The sequence below is a fragment of the Tinamus guttatus genome, unplaced genomic scaffold, assembly GCF_059628265.1.
Source record: "Tinamus guttatus ecotype Peru unplaced genomic scaffold, ASM5962826v1 Tinamus_guttatus_pri_ptg000198l, whole genome shotgun sequence".
In the NCBI taxonomy this organism is placed as follows: domain Eukaryota; kingdom Metazoa; phylum Chordata; class Aves; order Tinamiformes; family Tinamidae; genus Tinamus; species Tinamus guttatus.
The window spans coordinates 4,606,939-4,629,106 of NW_028288732.1; the positions used below are offsets into that span (position 1 = coordinate 4,606,939).

General features: G+C 43.3%; 2 protein-coding genes across 2 annotated transcripts; one reads left to right on the forward strand and one right to left on the reverse strand.

Moving 5' to 3' along the window:
* Nucleotides 1-1,075: 1,075 nt before the first annotated feature.
* Nucleotides 1,076-5,730, reverse strand: LRRIQ4 (leucine rich repeats and IQ motif containing 4). The gene is made up of 5 exons (XM_010220045.2): nucleotides 4,702-5,730; nucleotides 3,298-3,471; nucleotides 2,787-2,925; nucleotides 2,292-2,488; nucleotides 1,076-1,312 (listed from the first exon to the last, which is right to left on the reverse strand). The coding sequence occupies exons 1-5, from the start codon at nucleotides 5,701-5,703 to the stop codon at nucleotides 1,127-1,129; spliced, it is 1,698 nt and encodes a 565-aa protein (XP_010218347.2). The 5' UTR covers nucleotides 5,704-5,730; the 3' UTR covers nucleotides 1,076-1,126.
* A 618-nt stretch (nucleotides 5,731-6,348) lies between these two features.
* Nucleotides 6,349-16,251, forward strand: LRRC34 (leucine rich repeat containing 34). Its single transcript, XM_088523819.1, has 11 exons — nucleotides 6,349-6,495; nucleotides 7,560-7,678; nucleotides 8,525-8,646; nucleotides 8,798-8,862; nucleotides 9,675-9,758; nucleotides 11,025-11,153; nucleotides 12,416-12,511; nucleotides 13,954-14,108; nucleotides 14,230-14,385; nucleotides 15,665-15,791; nucleotides 16,048-16,251. The coding sequence occupies exons 1-11, from the start codon at nucleotides 6,349-6,351 to the stop codon at nucleotides 16,249-16,251; spliced, it is 1,404 nt and encodes a 467-aa protein (XP_088379945.1).
* The last annotated feature ends 5,917 nt before the right edge of the window (nucleotides 16,252-22,168 follow it).

Genomic DNA, 22,168 nt, shown 5'->3' on the forward strand with positions numbered 1-22,168 from the left:
GCAGTCACCACCTATTCCAGCGACCAATTTCTCTTTCTTTGAACCAACTCAGACAAGGTGAGGAAGCAGGACTGCAGTTCTGACAAGCAAATAAGCTAAATAAGAGGTTTTGCACCCATTTGTGCCTTTTGAGTCTGTACAGTGAGTGGCTGCTCACAGACTGGCTCTGCACCTTAGTTCCACTGCTAGTAAAAATGTTGAGGGTTTGGGAGAAGCACTGAACAATACTGAATAAAAACTGGACAAGAACCAGTCTGGGACAGACTGCTGTCTGCGAAGTGCCCTGGAACAGTATGGCTACGTATGTATTCTGCATGCTAGACTTACAGCAAGGAGCATCTTTTGAATAGCAGTGGTGTTACTACATGGCAGGACCCAGAATCATTGCAGAATTTTGCATTCTACAAGCTCACTGTTTTCAAATAATCTTGTTGTACACAGACAATTTACAAGTCGTTACCAAGATATCTCACAGATGAGCTATAACCCTGAGGACCTGACAGCTTGCAGTCGTGCAGATTGCTATACCTACATGCAGCCAAAGCATCATGAGCATTTCTGCAAAAGTGTAGAGATACTTTTAAAACTTTTTTCTTTCTTTTTTTTTTTTTTGACACCTCTGTGAGACAAGATGGTAATACACATTCTGATAGAAGTGCTTGCATTCTCACTGCCTAGAATCTTCTATGTTTCCAAACAAGGAATTAATCTTTTCTGATACAGAAGAAGAACTACTGGTGTATGTGGCTGCAAGTATTGTTTCACTCTAGATACAGATGTACCTTGCTGATCAGAAACAGATTTCTAAGAATTGTATATAAAATACTTTGGGATTCAGAACAAAGAACCAATCTCCTACAGATCAGATTCATTTCCAGTTAATCAGCTGTCAGTATGCTGGGAGACAACATGCATTCAGAATGACAAATCTCAGTATTTCAGAATCAGCCTCATTTATCTGGAGTGAATGTTGATAAAAGCACAAAAACAAGCCCCAAAATGATCTGTTTTCATTGTAATATTTGCTGATCCAAATGCTTTAATGATGTTTGTTCCCTACTTATCTCTGCTCACATCTGCCCTTCATGTAACAGGAAAGAGCTCTGTATGCTTTGCTGTCCAAATATCACTTTTTGGCTTTTGCTCCTTTTACAGGATTTTTTCCTCCCTTTTCCTTTACCTTTTCCTTTCCCTTTTCTTTTCCCTTTTCTTTTCCTTTTTTCCCCTTCTTTCCTTGTTTCATTAGTGTCTTAAGTGCCAGGAAAGGTCTAATCCCCTTCTTGACCATCAACCCACGCCACAGATTCCGGACCTGAAAAAGGGAGGAATAGTCTGGTTACCTTGAGGAAAAGGTAAAAGCAAACATGTGGAACAGTATTACTAATGGTTGTTATTGGTGCAAAAAGCCAGGCATATTGTGGTTTCCAAAAAATCCCTTTTTTAAAAAAATGAGTCTACATTGGCTTCAGCTAGGATGGACTGCCAGCCACCTGCCTTTTTACTCTCTAGCTTTTTTTCTGTGTGCTGTTTCTTCAAGGGAGATTCATTATCAGAGAAGACACTAACACTGTTGTTTTCCAGACCCTTTTATTAGAATAGTGAATGACCGTGTCTGCACATCTCAAAATGACACTACTTAGCCCAGAGTTTCAAAAAAACAGTTTGGGAGAAATTCATTATTTCACGGAATAATCACAGACATTACAGAGAGCAAGTTGAGAAGAATCAAAAGTTGAGAGTTTGCCTTTTCTTTCCAGCTTTGTATTTATTCTAAGTAATTTTAGTCTATGGCCCACTAGTGGTACAAATTGATCTTTTGGAAAAGAAAAAACACACAAACAAGAACAAAAAAAGTGTGTTTTGTTCAATGTGGCTGCACCCTGGAACACCAACTCTGACGAGCTGCAGTCAGCAAGAGCACAAGATGCCACCTGCAGCTAACTGCATCTTTGCATTAGAGACTCCACTCAATGTTTGGGCACGCTAACATTCCTTTCCACAGCACAAGGACCTAGGGAAAGCTCTGTAGCAAGCTGCGAGGACTGTTCTGCTCACCACATCATGGTGGGGCAGTTAGAGCCTCCTGTTCAGTTTGTGAATGATGCCCAGTGCTGCATTTCCAGATGGCTCCGTGCCCTAACATGATCAGTAATAGTCACCTGCTTCACAGGTGATGCATGCAAAGTTTTAAGATGTTTTTTAGAGTGCCCAGTAGATTGTTCTAGTAGATATCTGATTACTACAAGCTCAGCTCTGTCTTTTTGTTGCACTGACTTTCTTAACCCTTTTACCTTCAGGATCACGGCCTTCTTACGCCTTCTTTCCCGTAAGTATTCCAAGATGGGCAATGTCCCCTGGCAGCACACTTCCATTGGAGGTTCGCTCATAGGATTCCCATCCACAAGCACCAGCTCCAGCTGCTGCAGAGTGTCCAAGTCCTCGGGCAAGTGACTCAGCTGGTTGTTCTGCACGAGCAGCTTTTGCAGAGCTGGATACACAAAAAGCAGAGCTGCAGTGCGAAGAGCAGGACTGGTGCGAGATGCTGCTGTGTGTTCCCCATAAACCAGCATGTGTGAAGCCCAAACTGTTCACCTTGTGCATGTAATGAGTGTGTGCACTGAATATCCCTGCCCACTTCTAACTTCCGTGCTATTTGACCCCCTTAAAATTTCTGGATGTGCCCTGAACTATGCACTGCATTCCTTCCTTCCCTTCTCCCTCCTTTTCCTAAAATGTTTACTGGAATTTGTGGCCTTGTGGCCACAAATGCAAAGACTGTATTTCACCTTGTATTTGGCATATGGAGTCCGGGATCCGTTTAAGGCAGTTGTTGCGACAGTCGAGTATTTCCAGGTTGGTCAACAAGCCGATGCCTAGAGGCAGGTGCTCCAGATGGTTGTTCTCGATATGCAGTTCTTTCAGATTCTGGAAAATATATGAAGGGAAAGAGTCAGGAGCCAAAGCATTTGCTTTGTGGCTCACTACACCAGGCTTTGCAGTGCCTAGTCATGCAGTAGACGGTGGGGTTTGCCATTGTGCCCCAGGAGCACACAGTCTGTGATTCTGACCAAAGACTATAGTATTATGAAAATAAGTAGATTTTGCTTTCAAACGCTTGAGTTTTGATGCTATCCCTATTCTGACAGCCTTGGCCTGCTGCTGCAGCCTGTGGGCTCCTTGAAGGTTCATTGCCTTAAGAGATTACAAGAACCTCCAGTGCTGTGTTTGGAGCTGCTGAAGTCCACAGAAGTGCCATGCTGCAGCAGTCCAAGATCTTCCCCCATGTCTTGTTCCTACCTGCAGTTCCTTGATGTCTCCGGGCAGACTTGTGAGTTTAATTCCTTTATCTTGTCCCAGGTATAATCTCTCTAATGACTTCAGGAGAAATATTTCCTTCGGAAAGATACTGAATTGGTTTCCAGACAGGCCAAGGCACTTCAGATTCGCCAGTTCTTTCACCTCTGTGGGTATCTAGACACAGTCATTAAGAAGATACATTATGTCAATTAAACAGTAATCTTGGGGATTTCATATTGAGGGAAGCATCTTGAGAAAAAAGCTATGAAGCTGCATTAATGTTGATGGAGGTACATGGAATATTCCATTCATTAATACAACATTATATCTCACAGTATGGTGTAAACTTTGGCAAAAAATCCATGTTGTTTCCTCTCCTGGAAAGATTTCCTATGTGGTTAATTTTATTTCTTAGCAGAAACATTTTTTCTGCTTCTTCACTGTCTTTATATGTTCAGTGCCAGGGAGAGTAATTTAAATGACTGAAATCTGAAAGTGATTCTTTTTCATAAGAAGAAAACAGCCCAAGTGAAAATCAAAGGGAGGTGCATTGTGAGCTCTATAAGGAGGATGTCCATGATTATTGTCATTATAGCTTTAGGGTATGCAATTGTTTTTTATCAAATGAGCAGCAAATGTTAATTGTGTTAAAGGTATTAACAGCATCCTACCCATTTTCAAATTGCCCTCTGCTCTGTTTCAGTTTGTGACACATTGATTCTGCACAACTGCAACTCTTTATTTTGAAGATATGCAGAAAAAGACACAAGAAGCCTGAGCCCGTCCCTTCAGTCAGTATTTCATCCTTTCTGCTCAGTGGACAGGTCAGAGTTTCCACATTCTTTCTTTTCTCTCCCTTAGTTGAGTACTCTGTGGTTGTTGCCAAGAAGTTACGTAGGATAAGGATATCAGGATTAGGTAACAAACTGAGTGCCATTGTAATCGAGGTCCAAGGACTCCGGGGCTCTAGTGACTTTCGCAGTCATTTCAACAAACAACAGTCAGCAAAGCAAGCCCTAAAGTGCAGGATATACCAGTGTTCCCTTACTGATAATATGAGAAAGTGGGCAAATAGAGCACTTGCTGAGAAAAGCATGGGTCTTACCCATGACCCATGCATCCGCACTCAGAGCTTTTGGGCCTGATGGGACTTAGGTGACGCTTCCAGAGAAAATGCAGGGACTAAGAAGGCACACGAGGCAGCCACATACTGCATGGGTAAGTGTATGCTAAGGAAGGAGCTGCATCTAACTAAGCTGAAAAGGAGAAATGAATCTCCCAGACCTTGGACAGAAGCAGTATCATCCCATGTTGGTAGGGAAAGGTGGCACTCAACTGAAACAAAGAACACAGATTTTGAAAAAGGGAGGAAATAAATAGAATAAAAATGGAAAGAACAAATACCTCATGTATCTGATTGTCATCCAGGGCCAAAATTTCCAGATTTTTCATATCACACATTCTTTTAGGAATCTCATCAAAACGATTTTCACTCAAATCTAGTATCCTGACACTGGTTAATCTGGTGAAGGACTTTGGTACTGTGCGCAGTCCAGTGTTCCTCAAGTAAACAAGGGAAAGGGACATCCAGCTGCAGATCTCACGTGGGAGCTTCTTCAGACTGTTACCAGACAGTCCGATTTCTTCCACTCCAGGGAGATTTTTCAAGCCCTCGGGAAGCTTGTGGAGAAGATTATGAGACAGATCCAGCACGGTTAGTTTCTGGCAGTGTTGCAGTGTGTCAGGAATGGAGGATAAATTATTAAAAGCTAAAAATAGCTTAACCAAGTTTGTCAAAGAGCCAACCTCTTCAGGGATGACGCTGACTAGATTTTGTTCCAGATCTATTATTTCTAAATTAACCATATGACAAAGCTCCAGGGGAAAACTTTCAAATCTGTTTTTTTGGAGGTAAATCTCTCTGAGTTGTGTCAGGTTCACCAGTTCTTTGGGCAGACGCTTCAGGTGATTGTCAGAGAGTCCGAGCAGTTCGATATGATGTAGGTATTTGCAGATCTGTACTGGGATTTCCTGCAGGTTTACGTTATAGAGCCTGAGCTGACGGAGGGCCTGCAACTTGCTGATAACAGGCAGCGAACTGTACGACAGTGGATTGTTACTTAAATCTAAGCTCTGAAGACATTTTAGCTCTCCCAGTTCTTCACATATCTCTTGTATGTGATTCTGGTCCAGGTAGAGAACCCTCAAGTTGCTCAGGTGGTTGATGTCTTTCGGGATGCTTTCGATCTGGTTGCTCTCCGCGTGCAGCTCTTCCAGATCTTCCAGCCTCAGGACCTCCAGTGGGATGGTTGTCTGCTGCTTATTGGCTAAATCAATAAAAAATACCCTGTCTGTGACATGCATGGAGGGAGGAGCTGCCTCCTCCGGCACCTCGTTTGCTGGCATTTCTTGTGCATCCTCAACAAGGTTGTTCTCAAAATGGACGGTCCTGGCTTTGGGGAAGCGAGTGCCCTGTATGCCGGAGCTGCCTCTCTGCTGAGACTCAGCCATCTCTGCTCCTGATTTCCACTTTAAGAAGAGAAAAAGAGAAAAAGTCAACAGTACTCCAGCATCTTCCTACTCTGAATAAATATTGGAAGAGCTCAGTGTTCAGGGACAGAGTCCTTGCAAAAACCTGCTGTCCTTCACTGAGGGCGAAAGCTGAATGCACATACCCAGTGCAGAGCTCTGAGCTGCTGTGCCCCAACAAACAGAATTTGGATGGTGACATTGTTTAAGTCTGGGGCCGGATGAACTCTTGGTTCTGTATACTGATGATAAAACTGGTGAATTTTATCATGAAACGGGGGTACCTCTGTCTGTGATATGTGGGTTTCTGAGCTACAGAAATGCCAGTGAAGGGGATAAGGGGAGGGCTGGGGGGCACAAGAGATGGAGAGGGGTGACACGGAGCTGTACAGTCCCATCAGGACATTGTGCCAGGTGCTTTGTTTGTCATTAGTTCTGAATTCTCTTACTCAGGAACGACCCCTGCCTGTGGTTGGAGGTGGAGACCGTGAGTACCCAGCCCACACCCTGGACACACGGGCCATGCTAAAGACCCGGCTTTCCCAGACAGTCGTGCAAGGCATTGACCCTGCAGACGCAATTCCCCTTCTGAAATGGTGCCCCCGCATCAAAGCGCTCAAGAGGGGATGTGCGGTGCCCCCGGGCGGCATCTCCGCCTCTGGCCGGCTGGTAGTGCCACATCCTGAGGCGGCTGCATGGAAGCCTTGGGAACGCCGTTGTTTTGGGAACGCTGCCGCCTTGGGAATGCTGTGCCTGGCAGCAGCCCCCTGTCTGCGCCTCCCACACAGGCCGGGCCTCCCACTCAGCCCGTCACCGGCAAAAAAAAAAGGGCAAAAGGGAGGATTTCGCCTGGAAGGAAGGCAGCGTCGCCGTGGCGACTGGAGGGCAGTCGTCATCGTGCTCTGCCCCACACCTTCCTCCTGGAGACAGGTTGGCCTTTGCCAGATCTCCTTGGATCTGAGCGGAGCAGCTCCCCGCGCCCGCTGACGGCGCCTTCCTCGGGCAGGGCTGCTCACTAGCAAGGCCGGGTGGTTTCAGTGTCCCGTGCACCCCGTGCCGTGCGCGGGCCAGACCGGTTCGGGTGGGTCGGGACGAGGCTTTGCTCTCTGCTGGAGGTGGCCGGCCGGGCTCCGGGCCCTGGTGTCAGGTTCTCGTTGCGTTTGCATCTCCGAGGCCCAGAATCCGGCCGTGCGTTTGTGAGGAGCCGGGGGCTGCGGCCCGTTGACGCGGCGACACAGGGGGAAGATCCTGTCCAAACCCTCCACTTGGCCGCGCTCACCTTCCCGCTGCCCTGGGAGGCTGCAGCCCTCGCAGTGCGAGCCCGAGGGGAGCCCCTGCGTGCCGGTGAGTCCCGACTGTGCCGCTCAGCAGGCTGAGGCCGACCCCACAGCGCCGCGTCACGCCGACCTGCTCAGGTAACCGCAGCGGGCGCCCGATCCGCTGGCACAGCCCGTGGGGCTGGATCCGCTCCGTGAATACTCATTCTGTATTAGGCTCCAATTCAGCATGATGGCAAATCAGATGTATGTGCAGGAGCCTGCATTTGGTTCCCGTGTTTTCTCCACATATCTGCTGTACCTGTTATTTTTCTGCAACATCCTGAGACAACTCTTCTAGGACCAACCCATTTTTTATTGTTATGCAGCACCTGGCAAAACAGTTTGGGTCCTTGGAGATGTTGCTGAGCTACCGTAACGATACGAGCAGTAACAGTTTGTTTCTTTCTTGAGCAGGTCATGCCGCGTCTTCCAGGTCTTCACCAGCAGTATTTGCAGGCCTGCCAGAGCTTGAGCCAGCCCGAAAACCCCTTCATTGCTTACATGCTTCAGGAAGCTGATAAACATGATAAAACGTAAGGAAATAACACACAGCGTGATTCAGATGCTTTGGAAAGCCTTAAGCAAGAGAGTAGGAGAGAAAGTTTGTGCAATTTCAGGCTTGAACACAAATCAACCTTAGCTTTTACTGCAGAAGTTCTGGTTTAACTCATCTTGACATCATCTTGGCAGGATTTTTTAGCTATATATCCTTTCTAGGCAGCTTTACAAGCAGTAAAATCAAAAAAAGCGAAAAATGTACAGGATGGTGCCTTTATGTCCCTTAGAGAAGCCAAACTCAGTGTCTAGTCATCCCCCTAGTCTAGTCAACTCCCTTCTGTCTTGCTCCTGTTTAAAAATCTTCGGCTGCATCCATTGGTTTGCATCTGGGAATGCTGCCCTGAGCTGTCTCTATCCTGCCGTGAGCCCCCCAGGCTGTATCTCTTTATATGGCTACATAGACCTTCCTCAGAGGTGCTTGTAGGGTCAAAGCTGGCTCTTCTCTGCAGAAAGAACCCGAGGAAGAAATGTTAGTGTTGCCTTGAGGCACGATAGGCTGAATGAAAGGGAACAAGTAAAAAGGAGATGATGAGGAAGCCCCCAGGTTGGTCTCCTTCACTGCCACGTGTTCTCCCCTCCTCTTGCTCATTCCTGCTGTCGGTGTGCAGGGGCTCTGTGTGGTCAGAATATCAAAAAGGGGAACACTGGTGTGCAGCCTGACTGATGCTGCCCGTCGCAGGGCAACCCAAGCTAGCTGCACACACTGCCAGGAAACGTGCCAGGGAGGGCGAGCATAGATAGATACCCTGTCTGGAGAGAGAATTCATTTTTCTGTACAATTTTCCTTCTCCTGAGGTCCTTTCCTTTTCATGTTACAGCAGATGGACAAAAGGGATTACATTAAAAATAGCTGGAAATAATCGTTTAGTACCAGTGCAGAGAGTTACAGATGAAGATCTTCAAGCTCTTGTTGCTGTCTTACAAAATACTGTGTTTGTCACAGGTATGTTTTCTCATATTTGCACTATGACTTCAAACATACATGGAAAAAAAGAAAGCAATCTTGTTTTCAGCCTGAATTCATGCTTGTTTATTTTTGTTTAGAGATCAGTTCCTTGTAGATATGCATTTGTCGCATTCTTCATCTTTTTTAGGCTTGGACCTGCGTTATAATGTATTAACTGATGATGGAGCAAAGCACATGGCGAAATTCCTTCAGGTACCAGAATGATGTTCATCTTTCATCAACGCGTGATTTATTTGGCTATGATAATATTTATCTGCAGTGCGCTTGAGACAAGAATGCATTGTATTGGCAAAATTCCATTAATTTTGACTTTCACATCTAAATCCATCCCAGTATAATCTCAGATCACATTCTCTGGGGAAATTTGTAATTTATTTTCATGTACTGGTAGCAGAAGAGGCAGTTGTTTGACATTGTCTGGTGTGTCATGGGAAAGGAAGGTGAAATAAACGGGGGAAAGGAAGGTGGAATAAACGGGGAAGGGGGTGTCAGGCTTGCAGTTGAATTCAGCAAAGGGTGAGGTGGTAGTGTCGAGTGTGCCAGGGCCTTTGCTTTAGATACTTCATCTCTGTCTTTTCGTGGATCTAAACACTGGCATCTTCAGTGCTGCCGTCCCACTACTGAAAGCACCAAAATCCACCTCTAAAAGGTGATTTGCCGCTCGGTACCTACGTTAGTAGAGTTCAAGGAATACCATTAAGTTCACAAACTGCCTGGGGGTTTGCACCTGGGCACGAGTGCCCGCCCGGTCTGGTAATGTGGGTAGCCAGGCAGCTGCTCTGAGCCAGGTGCTGGTCATAAGCCCCAAGAGCACCCACAGCCAACACAGTTTTGTGTCTCCCTCATCATCTGATGCACGTGGATTTCTTTTAACCACTTCCACATCAGGGGTTGCCTGAAAGGCATGGAAAAGCAGAAGCTGTAAGCTTTTTCCTTTTTGAAAAGTGCAGGCATTCTACAGGGGGGAAAAAAATAATTGCTTTTTGTCACTGTGTGTTCCTTAGGAGAACTCAACTCTGCGCTACCTTAACCTGATGTTTAATGATATTGGCACGAGTGGAGCAGAGCTGATAGCGAGAGCGCTCCAGGTGAGTGTTAGTCTGCACCAGCAGTGCAGATCTAGGTGATCTGGGCAGTGGCACCTAGTTTGCTATTTTTTATTTCTGATTAACAGTACTAGATGCCCTGCCAACATAAAAGTTGACTTAAAATGTCACTCTGTCTTCAGACTACTGCTATTACACAGAAGTAATTTGTTTTTCCACAGCAGACCTCAGGGATCAGATTTCAGACAAAGTTGTTCTCTTCAGTTGCTATTAATACTTAATTATCACAACTATCCTATATCTGGGTTCTTCTGTGTGAGAAATTTGGCATTGTTTTCTTTATCAAAATGAAATATTTCCTTAGTATCCATAATTTCCAATAGCCCAAACTGCTTTTTCTTTCTCATTTCTGATCTAAAACTGCTCAATAATGCTCCGAGCTTTTTCCTTTGAAAAACTTTGTCAGTGCTTGCCTCGATTCAAGCCACCTGAGACATGTTTTCAAAACTTTGTATCACAGCAGCAGCATAAAAACATGTTATTATTTTAGCCTGGTTTCCTAAGGAAATGAGGCTTGTGCGTAAGGTTTGTTGTTTTTGTGAAATGACTCGCGTGAGCTCTTTCTTCCTCCTCCGTGGTGCTTGAACCCTGAGCTAAGTTCAGCTAAATCTGAATCGGGTCTCCAGAACACTAAGGTTCTCGAGAGGACGGTGCCACGTTGGGTGCACATGACACCCCCAGCGCCAGCTTTTCTAGATCTCCCAGGGCAGTTCTGGGTTTTGCTGGGGAGACTTGACTCCTACTAAGATGAACACATGGGCTTGACTGCGCCAGGCAGGGCTGCTATCACTGCCCTTGAAGGCAACTGCCTTCGCTGGGCCTTGGTGGCTCTGGTTAAAAGCCTCTGAAAAAAACAAAGCAAACTCCTGGTTTCTAAAAACAAACTATATTTTTGTATAAAAGCACATTTAATTGATGTAAATCAGTTTTAGTATAACTTGCATTTCAGCTGCCTATTTTGGCATAAATTTCTCCCTGGAGTATATTTCCAAGCCTGAAATTCGGGAGCCCCCATCAGAGGAACAAAAGTTCTCAAATAATCAGGCTTTCCATCCAGACTGTCATGCTTTTGATTCCGCTGTGGGGAGCCTGAGCCAAGTGCTTACTCAGCGCCATCAGCTAGACACTATTATTGTGCAGGGATGTTTTGTCTTTGTGTGACAACCGGCAGGATTCACAGGAGATAGGACAGTGTTGCTGTTCAGGCCATTGCAGAGGAATTAAGTTCTTTTTATTTATTTTGTCTAGCGGAATGAAACACTTCTGTATTTGAGAATGACTGGAAACAAAATAGGAAACAAAGGTGGGATGTACTTCGCCTCAATGCTGCAAATCAATTCAGTCTTAGAGAAACTAGATCTTGGGGACTGTGATCTGGTGAGTAACCCAGGAAAATTATCAGTGATGAGATAAGTAATAGTATCTCAAGGGTATTGCCAAGGACCTGCAATGCTTATGTAGGGGGGACAGGCCATCTGTTGCCACTTATTTTAAATACTGCATATATACTGCTGCAGCATGTGCTGGAAGGGTAAGGTGGGTTTGGGAGAGCGCCCGTGGAGTCGGGTCCTGTGACGTGGGGTCACGGCACCACTTGGCATTGGCGCTGCTGAAGCTGCCGCTCCGAGGCCGGACACCTCCCTGACGTGGTTTCCCCTTGTGGGGTGACCTCAGCGGGGCTGCAAGGGGAAGTGGCTCCCTTCCCTGCCTGGGCTACATCCTTTTTCTTGCCCTGCTGAAGAAAACCTGCTCTAACCAACCTAGAAGTGAAATTAAGTTGCGGCACTCAGTCTTCCTGTTAAAACTATTCATCCTTTGGGAGACAACAGAGATATGTTGGGCAGAAGAAGTAAGTTTGACTGTAGTCCAAGTGTTGTGACTGTATCTGGAAGCAGGGAGAGACCTGGGGTCAGGTGATAATTTTATTAAAAATGTTAGTCTCCTGAAATTACAGATTTTTTTTTTCTTTGCCAAACTAAAGCAGGAATTGTGCTTTAGAAAATGTGAAAGGTCTTGCAAATACCTGAACAAGGAAAATGTAGTCAGTGCAGATAAGATAGTGGATTTAAAGTAAAATAGCTTTAGGCATAGATAAATCTAATTGTAAAGTAGCCTAAATATAAGTTAGTAAGCAAAATAGAAGAAAATTCAAGAGGCAGGGGGAAAGATTGGCCGGTATCCTAGTCTGTATTTCATTAATGCATTTAATATGAATTTATTTAATGGATAAAAGCTAGCCAAAACTTCTACCAAAGACCTTGGAGAACATGCACAAACCCATTCTCCCATAAATCAGATGAAAAAAACTACATTATTAACTAAATGAACCAGGATTTCCTTGAGACGCATTTTTTTTCTTGCTTTTTTATTTTATGAGTTGCCGAAGCTCCTAGTCATTTATACCTCTCAGTCTGATTCCTCTGTTGTTCCATAGGGCCTGGTGTTGTCAGAAAATACATTATGTGTCTGTAAATACTTTCTAATGCACTTACACCTCTCTGAGATATGTGGTGTCAGAAGTAAGAGTATTTCCAGTCGGAGCCCACTTGACAAACAGTTCTGAGAAGTCATCGTAATTTTGTAGCTTGGTCTCTGTGTCATGGGATGGGTTTTTCTAAAGAGTTTATTTTCATTTTCAGGGTACACAGAGTCTTATAGCAATAGCAACAGTCCTCACTCCACACGAGTCTGTCAAAGCAATAAACCTGAACCGTCCCTTACTGCACAGCCAAGCGGTGAGTCAGTAGCTAGATGCAGTGGCAGCCCAGTCCGAGGTGTGTAAGTACAGTCTGTGCAGGAGTATTTGAGAACTCCTGGACTAGGGGCTTCCTGACAGAGTAATTTAAGTGATTCCAGGAAGACCTTTTCTCTTTCTGCCCCAAGCCTTGAGCAGTTACAGGTTGCTTTAGTTTAACTGAAGTGTCTGTATTTCTTTCTTCATACGTGTGTATTTGTCAAATAAAAGGCCAATGAAGATACTAATATTGGTGAACCCAGTATTTCTACTTGCAACATGGCGAGTTTGCACAATGCTCAGCAGAGTGAGGGAGAAATGATGTTTAGCAGGAAATAAAGAGAAGAACCAAAGCCTGCTGCTTATCTGAGCAGTGCACAGCAATGGCCGGGTCTCAGAGCCCCCAGGAGAGGGGCCGGCAGGCTCTGCCCTTCGCCAGCTTCAGGGTGCTCTTTGGTTTTGTTGTTCATCATGCGGACTTGAGAGCATAAATCTAGAATTTACTGCAAATGTTAACGAACCTTACAAAGCAAAGGCAAAACAGCAAAGCACTAAGGAAGAGTCGCCAGGGCTGTGGCTGCTGTGGGGGTGAGCGTGAGCACAAGTGCCCGAAGACGCCAAACAGCCCCGGGGCTGCTGCCCAGTGCTCACTGCAGAGCTGCCGGGGGATGTCTGCACCAGACCCACAGCAGCTTTCAGGTGTTCGTGGGACAGACAGTGTTTGGCCTGTGGCAAAATGAAGTAATTAAACAGTCTCCCTATATCCCCAAAGTTTTTAAGGTTGATGAATTTCAGTTGTTTCTTTCCTATTGAGGCAGCCTAAGCACTGTTTTGAAAGTCGATTTAAACTATTGCTACTGAAAATACTGGCTGTTGATTTGTTGAAGGCTTCCTCCTTGTCGTTAGTCTCACCTTCAACTCTTATCACCGGCCCCTGGGCTTTTGCCTTATTTTTGACTTAGAACTCATTTATTATCTTAACTAAATGTGACAACTTCAGAATGAACTTGCTATGTTTTACAGTGACAGGACATATTTTTTTCCCCATAGTTAATCCTGTTTCTTTTAATGAAGTAGTAGATCTGTGTCATGAAAAAAACAAAAATACTTTTAAAGTTATCAAAGGTTTACTTGAGCAGTTTTGTAAGAGTAGTGAGTGATGGAAGGGGAACAGATTAGACATAATGGTTCAAATATTGATGCTCCTGATATTTGCAGGAATGTATAGGGCTATAAATCTGGAATTATCTTTTTGGTATTTGTCGCTTTTTTTTTCCAGTATCATCACAAAAAGTTTCCAGGCTAATTAAGATAGCTATAGTATATGTAATAGAACGCTATGACAGATGAGCAAATCCTGCAGTTATTTGTGTATCTCTTGCTGAAGCAAGACTGGATCTTACACTTGCTTTTATTAAACTCAACTTAATGGTATCTTTTTAGGAAGAGACCACAGTTCACATAGCTCTGATGCTGAAAACTAACTCTTCTCTTGTGGAATTACATTTGCGCAAGCATGAAATGAAAAAATTTGGTGTAGAGAGACTATGCGAGGCGTTGTATGAAAACTGCAGCTTGAGATATCTTGATCTTAGCTGGTAAGAGTTACTACATGGCATAGACCGTAGGTTAACATTTGCTACTTTTCTTTCTTAGTATCTCATTAAAAAAAAAAAAAAAACGAACAAAACAACAAAAAAGCCTGTGTGTCTCTTTCAGTAATAAAATAACTCGTGATGATGTGAAGATTTTAGGAGATCTGCTAAAACGGAACCAAACCCTGCAAATCCTAGATCTTAATTCAAACCGAATAGAAGATGTTGGAGCTGTCTACCTGAGTGAAGCCTTGGCGTTGTGCAACAGGACCCTTCAAGCGTTAGTATTAAACTTCCCAGAAACTCTGGAGTAACACTGAGCAAAAAAGAAACAGTGGATGAACTGACCCCAGAACTGAATTTTTGGAACGTTCCTGATCAAAATAGGAAAGTAGGACAAAAAGCTCAAAACCTTTTGGTCTGAAAAGGCAAAAATGAGCACAGCAAGCACAGTGGGATTCATATCCCTGGCATAGGTGCCTTGTGCCATCTGCGGTGCCCCACGACGTGGCACGTGCACAGGGTGCTGGCAGGCCCAGCCGCAGCGCTGCGGCTGGTGGCCCCAGTGGGTGCTCTGATGCATCTCGAGGGTGCTGAGCCCTGTCCTTGGGAACTGCACGAGGCCCCTGCAGCTTTGCTGCAGCTGAAGCCCTGCCAACAAAATGAAGGGCAGAGACATGACATTCAGTCCGGGGTGTGAAGGCCTCATGTCACCTTCCAGTACTGCCAGTCCTATTCATAATTTTTATTTCCTTTTCCTCTCACCATCTTGCGTTTGACTCACAGCTTTCACAGTTTTTGCCCTTGTAAGAGGGAGGGGAAAAAAAGAGACAAATAAATAGATCTTAAGGGTTTGCTTGTTTGGTGTTTGGTGGTGTTGGGTTTTTTTGCATCCTGAATGCATAGGTCACATGCTGCACAAGGGTAACAAACCAACGTCTCCAACTCTTCCCAATATTAAGGTAATCAGATTCTGTGCAGGGATAAGGCTCTATATTTGTTGATTTTGATCTTCAACACTTAAGGCAATCCTGTGTTTAAGTTAGCTTCCGGGTGAGCCCAGAAGAGCTGTAATCCCTCTATCAGGGTAGGTTTTGTAGCCTGTGTTAAACCATGAGCCAGGAGGCTGTAAAAGCTGATCAAAGGTGTTACCTGAAGCTATTAGTTTAAGTAGCAGACTGAGGAGGTGGTGGCTGCTAGGTGCCTCTGAAAGCCTTCCAGGTTCACTAATATAAAAATAACTGCCACTCCACAAAGAGCAAAGCTTAACCTGGCTAAGTGCCAAGGCTTGGGCTTCAAAGCAGACTAAACACAAGACCTGGCCACCGTGCACTAAGTCAGTGACACTGAAGAAATGAATAGTGAATAACCTTGCTGCTTGAGTCAAGGAAGTGCTTTGAGAAATAGTGTAATTCCATAGTCCAAACTGTCTTAGCAGCCTGAGGAGGATATTTAGTAACAGTACTTGACCTGATAGATATGAATAACCGTATAAAAATAACGTGTGGGAACTTGGTGTGTTGGCACGTACCTGCACAATGACTTTTTCTCTTTATTAGGTTGGCAGTAGCAAGCAACAATATAAGCAGCAAAGGACTCATAGCTCTTTCAGACTCCATGAAAACAAATACGGAACTTTCTTATATTTACATTTGGGGGAACAGTTTTGATGAAGCTACTTGTATGGTAAGTGTTCCCTTCTGAATTCTTTTGGGAGGGCTGCTTTTATTTATTATACCAGCTAGTGTGTAAGATACCTGAGCACCCTTTTATTGTTACAATAGAGTGCTGTAATGACCAGAGATCCACTGGACAGCAATAGACTGGACTAATCAAGTACTTGCTAACCTGTTATCTTCTGGAGTCTCCTGGAGTCCAAGTGGATGGTAGAGCATCCTCCTGGAATATCTTATGGCAGGACTTTGTTTTTATTTGATTTCAGGCATTTTCAGAATTAATTCGCAGTGGCCGCTTGAAGCCTCATTGTACAGACGTGGAGCCATACGAAGTGGATGGGCACGTGCACCTCGCCGAGGTCTCCCACGGCCTCAGGAAGCATTACTACTGGACACCCAGCTGGGCAAAGGCCGAGGACAAACACGCCAACGCCAGCCTTGCGCTCGGAGCTGTTTCAGAATACTTGTGAGTAAGGTGGCAGTTTGACACACTCATGGATGCTTGAGGTTTTTCTCTCGGGCTTCTGGTAAAGTAGGCTAAGTCTACACAGTGGTTTTCTACAGCCTTCAGTATGGAAGGAATCTAAAAAGCACTTGCCAAGGGGGGAAAAAAGGCCTTAAAATATCTAAACGCATTTCTCCAGCGTCTAATGAGCTTAAAAATTGTTGCTAAACAATGTCCAACCTATTAAAAGCCTCTTGCTATGAAAACACCTTGCTCTTGCTGCAGTCCTGTCTATTGCATACATACACGCACAATCTGTCTTAATGTGATTAGATGTAGTTCTAGGGTTCCCTGGTCATAGATGAGTTGAGTGGAGTAACATACTAAGTACGTTACGCCCTTTTGAAAAGGGCTCTTCCTCTAAGAGTAGTACTGGGCATTCCTGGCAGCACTAGGGAATGCAACAGTCACAGACCACAGAGGTAACTAAAGGAGAGCCTGTGGGGGACGTTACTGCCTCTCTACAGCCTGCAGTAGAACCAGGCAGACAGGAACTTGTGCTCAGGGCAGCAGTTTTGCCCCCCAGCAAGAGAGGCTGCAGAACAAGATCCCTGGAGAAGCTGAGCAGGGCTGGGTAAATCCCCTTGTCTCTAGTGCTCTGTATCCCTGCTCACCTTTTACATGCTAATGAGCTGCTTATGGTCTTTTGCCAAAGGTGACTTTTTTTAAAAAAAAAAAAAAAATGTAACTGAACTTAAGCATTTAGTCAAAATAATGCAGGAATCTCCACTTTTTTTTTTTACTAATACTGAAGCTACTGAACATGGTTTGCTGGTATATTAATATTTTAATTAGCCTGCAGCACAGAGTTGTTTTTTGTACTATAAATTCAAAACTAAACCAGGTGTCCTGTTTTCCCTTGTCTTGGTTTAGAAAGATTCGTATCATCACAGTCAGATGGAAACACTGACACCTGAATAAGACAACATGTGCACATGAGGGTAGTTAAATTGTTTAATGGTTTTTGGATACAGCCTTTTTAAGATTTTTTTTTTGTGAATCGCTCAAGGTATTGTTTCCTTTTTTTCCCCTGCTTACACTGTTCACACCTGTAGAAGTGACCAGATCTATGCCCTAAATAGAAAAAAGGGACCATATAGGACAGCAGTGGTTTGCTGAGACTTGCACTAGTGCAGTCTTCTGCATTCCTGTACAAGTGAAAAATGAAGAGTAAGTAACAATCCCCATGTTGATAGAGTCATTCCCTCACCCTCCTGGCCTGCCAGAGCCAGCTGGGAACAGTGCTCCCGAATCCAGTTCACTCCCTGGAGCACAGGTCCCCATGTTCTCCTCCAGAGCAGCCTAACAGCTGGAAGGGGGACATGCAGAGCAGGAGCCTGGGAGCGAGTTCTCTGTGCTCTGCAGAGGGACCTCAGAGCTAGTGCTCCTTCTTCCAGTGCATCCCCACAGACCTGTGGTCCCACTGTGTGGGAACCCTCTTCTGGACTGTAAGTCTTATAAGAAAGAGCAGTGCAATGAAAACAAGTTGAGGATACACAGAATTTATTGTCTGCATGCTGTGGAAATTTTGACTCTTAACATACGTGTATTCTAAAATACGTCTGCATTATCAAAGATTTTGGGGCGTTGCTCTTGGGAGCACTGCAGATTACACCCCGAGTTGTGGCTCCAGGCTGTGTGCTCAGCATCCCTACTCTGATTAGGGAAGTTCTTGCCAGAAAGAAAAGGCATGAAAGTCATACTAGGGTATAATCTTCCCACACATCTTTCCTTCTCTTGTCTGGACTAATTTCATTGCTCAAATTAAGTCTTAAATTACATTTATGAAGGGCCTTACTTTGTAACTGCCCCCTTAAACTGCTGTGGTAACAGGGAACTAGCAGGGGTGGGGTTGTTTTTTTTTTTTAGAAGATGAGGTAAGATGGCCACAGTATCATACCAAAATATCACAGGATAAATGGCACTGGAGTATGATTCTGAAATATTTTTTTCTATATGAATAATTATTTAGCAACTCAATGCTTGGCTTCTGCTCTAGACAGTCAGGGCTTTTCTTTCTCTCATAACCAAACCCTCCATTATTAAAAGCTGCATTTTGTATTCTTTTGAAGGAGATAATTTTACACAGTCTTGAAATTCTTACTGTGTTCTTGTAAATGCTGCTCATTATTCTAGCAGCCAAAGCAAGGATAGTCATTTTCTGAAAAGAAACAATGCCAACTACCACACATCTGCCTTCAGCACTCACAGCACCTTGCAGAAAAGCAGCATTTTGGCCTCATTTAAAAGGGAAGAAAAATGACCAATTCAGCAGGCCAGAGGTAAAACCCGGGTCCTACTCTCTGATCTAGCCACCAGACAGCAGTCACCTTCTGTAAAACAACACAACTTGGAAATGCACTTAACATTGATTTTAACCTTAAAGATACATCTTCAAAGCAGGAAAAACAACCAACCTCCACACCCCAAACCTTAAAACAACCCTGGGGGAAAGGGAAAAAGAAAAAAAAAAAAAAAAACCCACACCTCCACCCCTCTAACCTTTCACCATTCTCAAAAGCATTTACACTAGATTGCATTCAACTTGATTTGAGCAGACAGAATATTTTGTTATTAGAATCAGGTATTTTTCCTGCCAGGAATAAAATGTAGCAACCTTGCTGTGTTGCAAGGGCTGCCCTGTGTCCTTGTGACTGGTGCTTGGAGGGTGGTTTTGTTAGAGGGCTTCCCTCCTCCTCTCCTTTGCTCCCCCTTGCAGTTACAAACAGCAGACACAAGGTGAGGGAAAGGTACAAAACAACTTTATTGAAGTCTAACATAAAACACTTCAGGCTAAGTATGTACAACTCCCTTCCCAGGGATTATAAAATTGAGAGTTGAGCTATATACAAATAACAGATAATTTGTATATACATGAAAGATACTTCAAAAATAACTTAAAAAAAAAAAAAGCTATTAGTCCTTATCTGAACTTAGTTCTGTAAGGCTTATCAATAGCCTCTTCAAAGTCACATATGTGAGTGAAATCCTTTGCCTGGGACTTGTCCATACTTGAATGTTTCTTGAAATGCATTACTTCAGAAAAGTTGCCATGCTCTGTGCCCCCATCTAGGCTCAAATTCTGAAGCGAGTTAGCAAGGACTTATTCTAGCATAAATATTGCAGAATAGCTAATTCATAACCTGGTCAGACAAAACTTGCACTGACTTCAGTGCAAATTTGACAGAGTATGAAACAGTGGTCTTGCTGACACAAATCATTTGATTTTCTCCAATTTACAGATCCCAGAATTGTTACTATTCCTTCTTCCTTTTGCAGGTAGGTCTCAGGAAGCAGAAGTATGCCTAAAGAGATTCCGTGTTTTCCCATAGTCATCCCTCATACAAATTATCAATACTGTTTTAACACCTTGTACCTCCAAAAGCGAACCTCGAACCCTTAAGTCTATGAATCAGATGTGCAGCTGATTTCTGTGCATCAGCAAAAGCTACAGTACAGACCTGCTTCTTCAGGTCCTACAGCACCCAACCTGAACACTCCTACAAATTATATATATATATCTAAAAATCTATATTCTAGGAAATGAATACAGTTAAAAAGGAGACCATACCTCAGCAGCTGAGATAGCTTCACAAAAGATGAAGGTAAGAATCAAGACTCTCAGATGGGGACTTGAGAGTGCAGGTCACTAATTTATTGCTCCAAGACAAAAACTACAAGTCTGTGTATTCTATTAAGAAAGATTAAAATGGTTGTCTTGTAAAAAATAATGATTATCTTCTTGTTTATAAAGAAATTTAAATGAGTTATAAAGCAAATATTACTGTTACAAGTATCTAAACAAGATCCTGTATAAATCTAAGCACTGTATTTTTTAAAAAGTCTGAAATCTAAGAATACAGTAATAAGCTATAGTTTTATAAATATAAAAACAAACAAAAAATGTTATGGAATGCATTTTCTGTGTAGGAATGTGTTTTTTTCTTTTTTTTTTCTTAATCTCCCAGAACTAATTGTCACGTGCTCATATATCCTGAATATCTTGATTTTCATGTACTTATCCTCAGCAGCCTATGATTAGTTTATCTTCCACAGATGTTTAAGTGTTTAATTTAATAATTGCACAATGTTGGTTCTTTTTACAGTATTCATGACTAACGGTATGTCCGTCCAAAGATCATACTACATTTTCAGACAGAAAAGCTATGAGGAAGTATAGTACAAGCTACATTGTGTTACCTTTTGTTAGCTAGAGTCAGGATCCTGATCTCTGTGATTCTTCAGTTGTAAATGAAAGCTCCCAAGGAGTCCTTGAGGTACCACGCGAACTATAAAGCTTTAAAAAGAAGTGGTGGGGGGGTCTGAATGGCTGCCTAACAGAAAATCAGAGAACTTCATCCCTTGTCCTTTGCTGGAGTTATAAAGGGTATCAGCTGTTCAGAGGGTTTGTCGTATGGGTAAGCAAAGAAAATAAATCTAAGAAAGGAATGGCGAGAATCAGCTTCAATGAACATAGTTATAGATGTCTGTGACAAAAATTTTCCTGGGTAATGGGGTTGTGCTTCATGTTATGCACAGTAGACTAGCAGTAAGGTTAAAGCATAAAATGTGATTAAAAAGCAAAAGTTTTGTGTGTGGCACAACCTGGGATGATCAGCACAAAGAAGTTAAAGGTCTTCCTCTTTACGAGTACCACTGGGCAGGAAAAGAAAAAAGTCCAGTCACGCTCACGAGTCAAGGGACAGTTTACAAAACATTTAAAATGAAATCTTCCATATTTTTTTTCACAAGGCTGTTTAATTAAGGTGCAGGTTAATTATTACTTCATGTAAAACAGATTCAGAAAAGAGGTATTTTCTATACTCTTCTATTTATCAGTATCTGAACACAAGGCATCAGTGGAAATAATATGCTAGCACCAAGTACCTAACCAGCAAATACGTCTCTTTAAATGTATTGTTGGTACAGTTGACTGTCTCTTTACTATTTAAGGATTACTTAAATAAAGCTCACATTATGCTAATAATGGCACAAACTGGAAAATGGAGTATAAAAATACTGTTATTGTGTGAATTAGACTTTAACCAACAGCCCTATCGGACACTAAAAATGTTGTTATTTTAAAAAAAATCAAGAGTGCTGGTAATAAAACATTTTACATGGGTCTTGCTAAATAACAGTTTTATGAAGTTACTGTGGATAAGTGACAGGCAATGCATTTCATAAATCCTTCAATTAAATCAGTCACACTGATAAATCCTTGACCAGAGGAGTATCTATCTGCTCTGCTGCATTCCTCTTTAATGACCCCCCATTTAGTATTACGGTAGTATTTGCTCAGTGAAGACAGGGATTTATTTCCTCTTTTGTACCTACTGTGTAACTGAACCATTCTGTGAAACACTACTGTAACAGAACTGATTGTTATGAAACTGTGATCCATGCCTCACAATTAAGTTGGTGCATCTTTTTGTCTCTTCTACAATACTCTTGTTCCAGCTCTTTTTTCATGAACTAGGTATTGTTCAAGGGTATTGAACAGGATTTTAGGGAGGTGAAAAGTAAAGCTGGGACAAGGTACAACAATGCTGGCTTTGCTTAAAAAAAAAAAAAAAAAAAAAAAAGCAGGTGACATCTTGGAAAGAATTTTTCCACTGAGTACATATGTCACTCTGTTACCTTGCCTTGTCAGGGACATTTTCCCAGAGTTTTCCTTCCCTGCTTAGGCCAGACTCCATCCGAGGCAGCTACTTCTGGCAGAGAGCAGTAACTCTTTGCAAGCCCCCCACCACTGTCCTACTCTCCATTGTGTACTCCTCGATACCACCCTGGAATGCAGGAGTACAGGCTTGTTGGGACATCTCAATTGCCATTTTTCCCCCCTCATTGAATTACAATTATTTCCCCCTTCATACATCTTG

Bases quoted from the DNA above. Each gene is read 5' to 3' on its own strand.
- LRRC34 (XM_088523819.1), top strand. From the start codon at position 6,349: ATGCTAAAGACCCGGCTTTCCCAGACAGTCGTGCAAGGCATTGACCCT. The intron at 8,647-8,797 runs GTATGTTTTCTC...CATCTTTTTTAG, and splicing joins AAATACTGTGTTTGTCACAG to GCTTGGACCTGCGTTATAAT. The intron at 12,512-13,953 runs GTGAGTCAGTAG...GTATCTTTTTAG, and splicing joins CCTTACTGCACAGCCAAGCG to GAAGAGACCACAGTTCACAT.
- LRRIQ4 (XM_010220045.2), bottom strand. From the start codon at position 5,703: ATGCCAGCAAACGAGGTGCCGGAGGAGGCAGCTCCTCCCTCCATGCAT. The intron at 3,472-4,701 runs GTATTTGTTCTT...GACTGTGTCTAG, and splicing joins ATGACAATCAGATACATGAG to ATACCCACAGAGGTGAAAGA. The intron at 2,926-3,297 runs GTAGGAACAAGA...TATATTTTCCAG, and splicing joins GAGACATCAAGGAACTGCAG to AATCTGAAAGAACTGCATAT.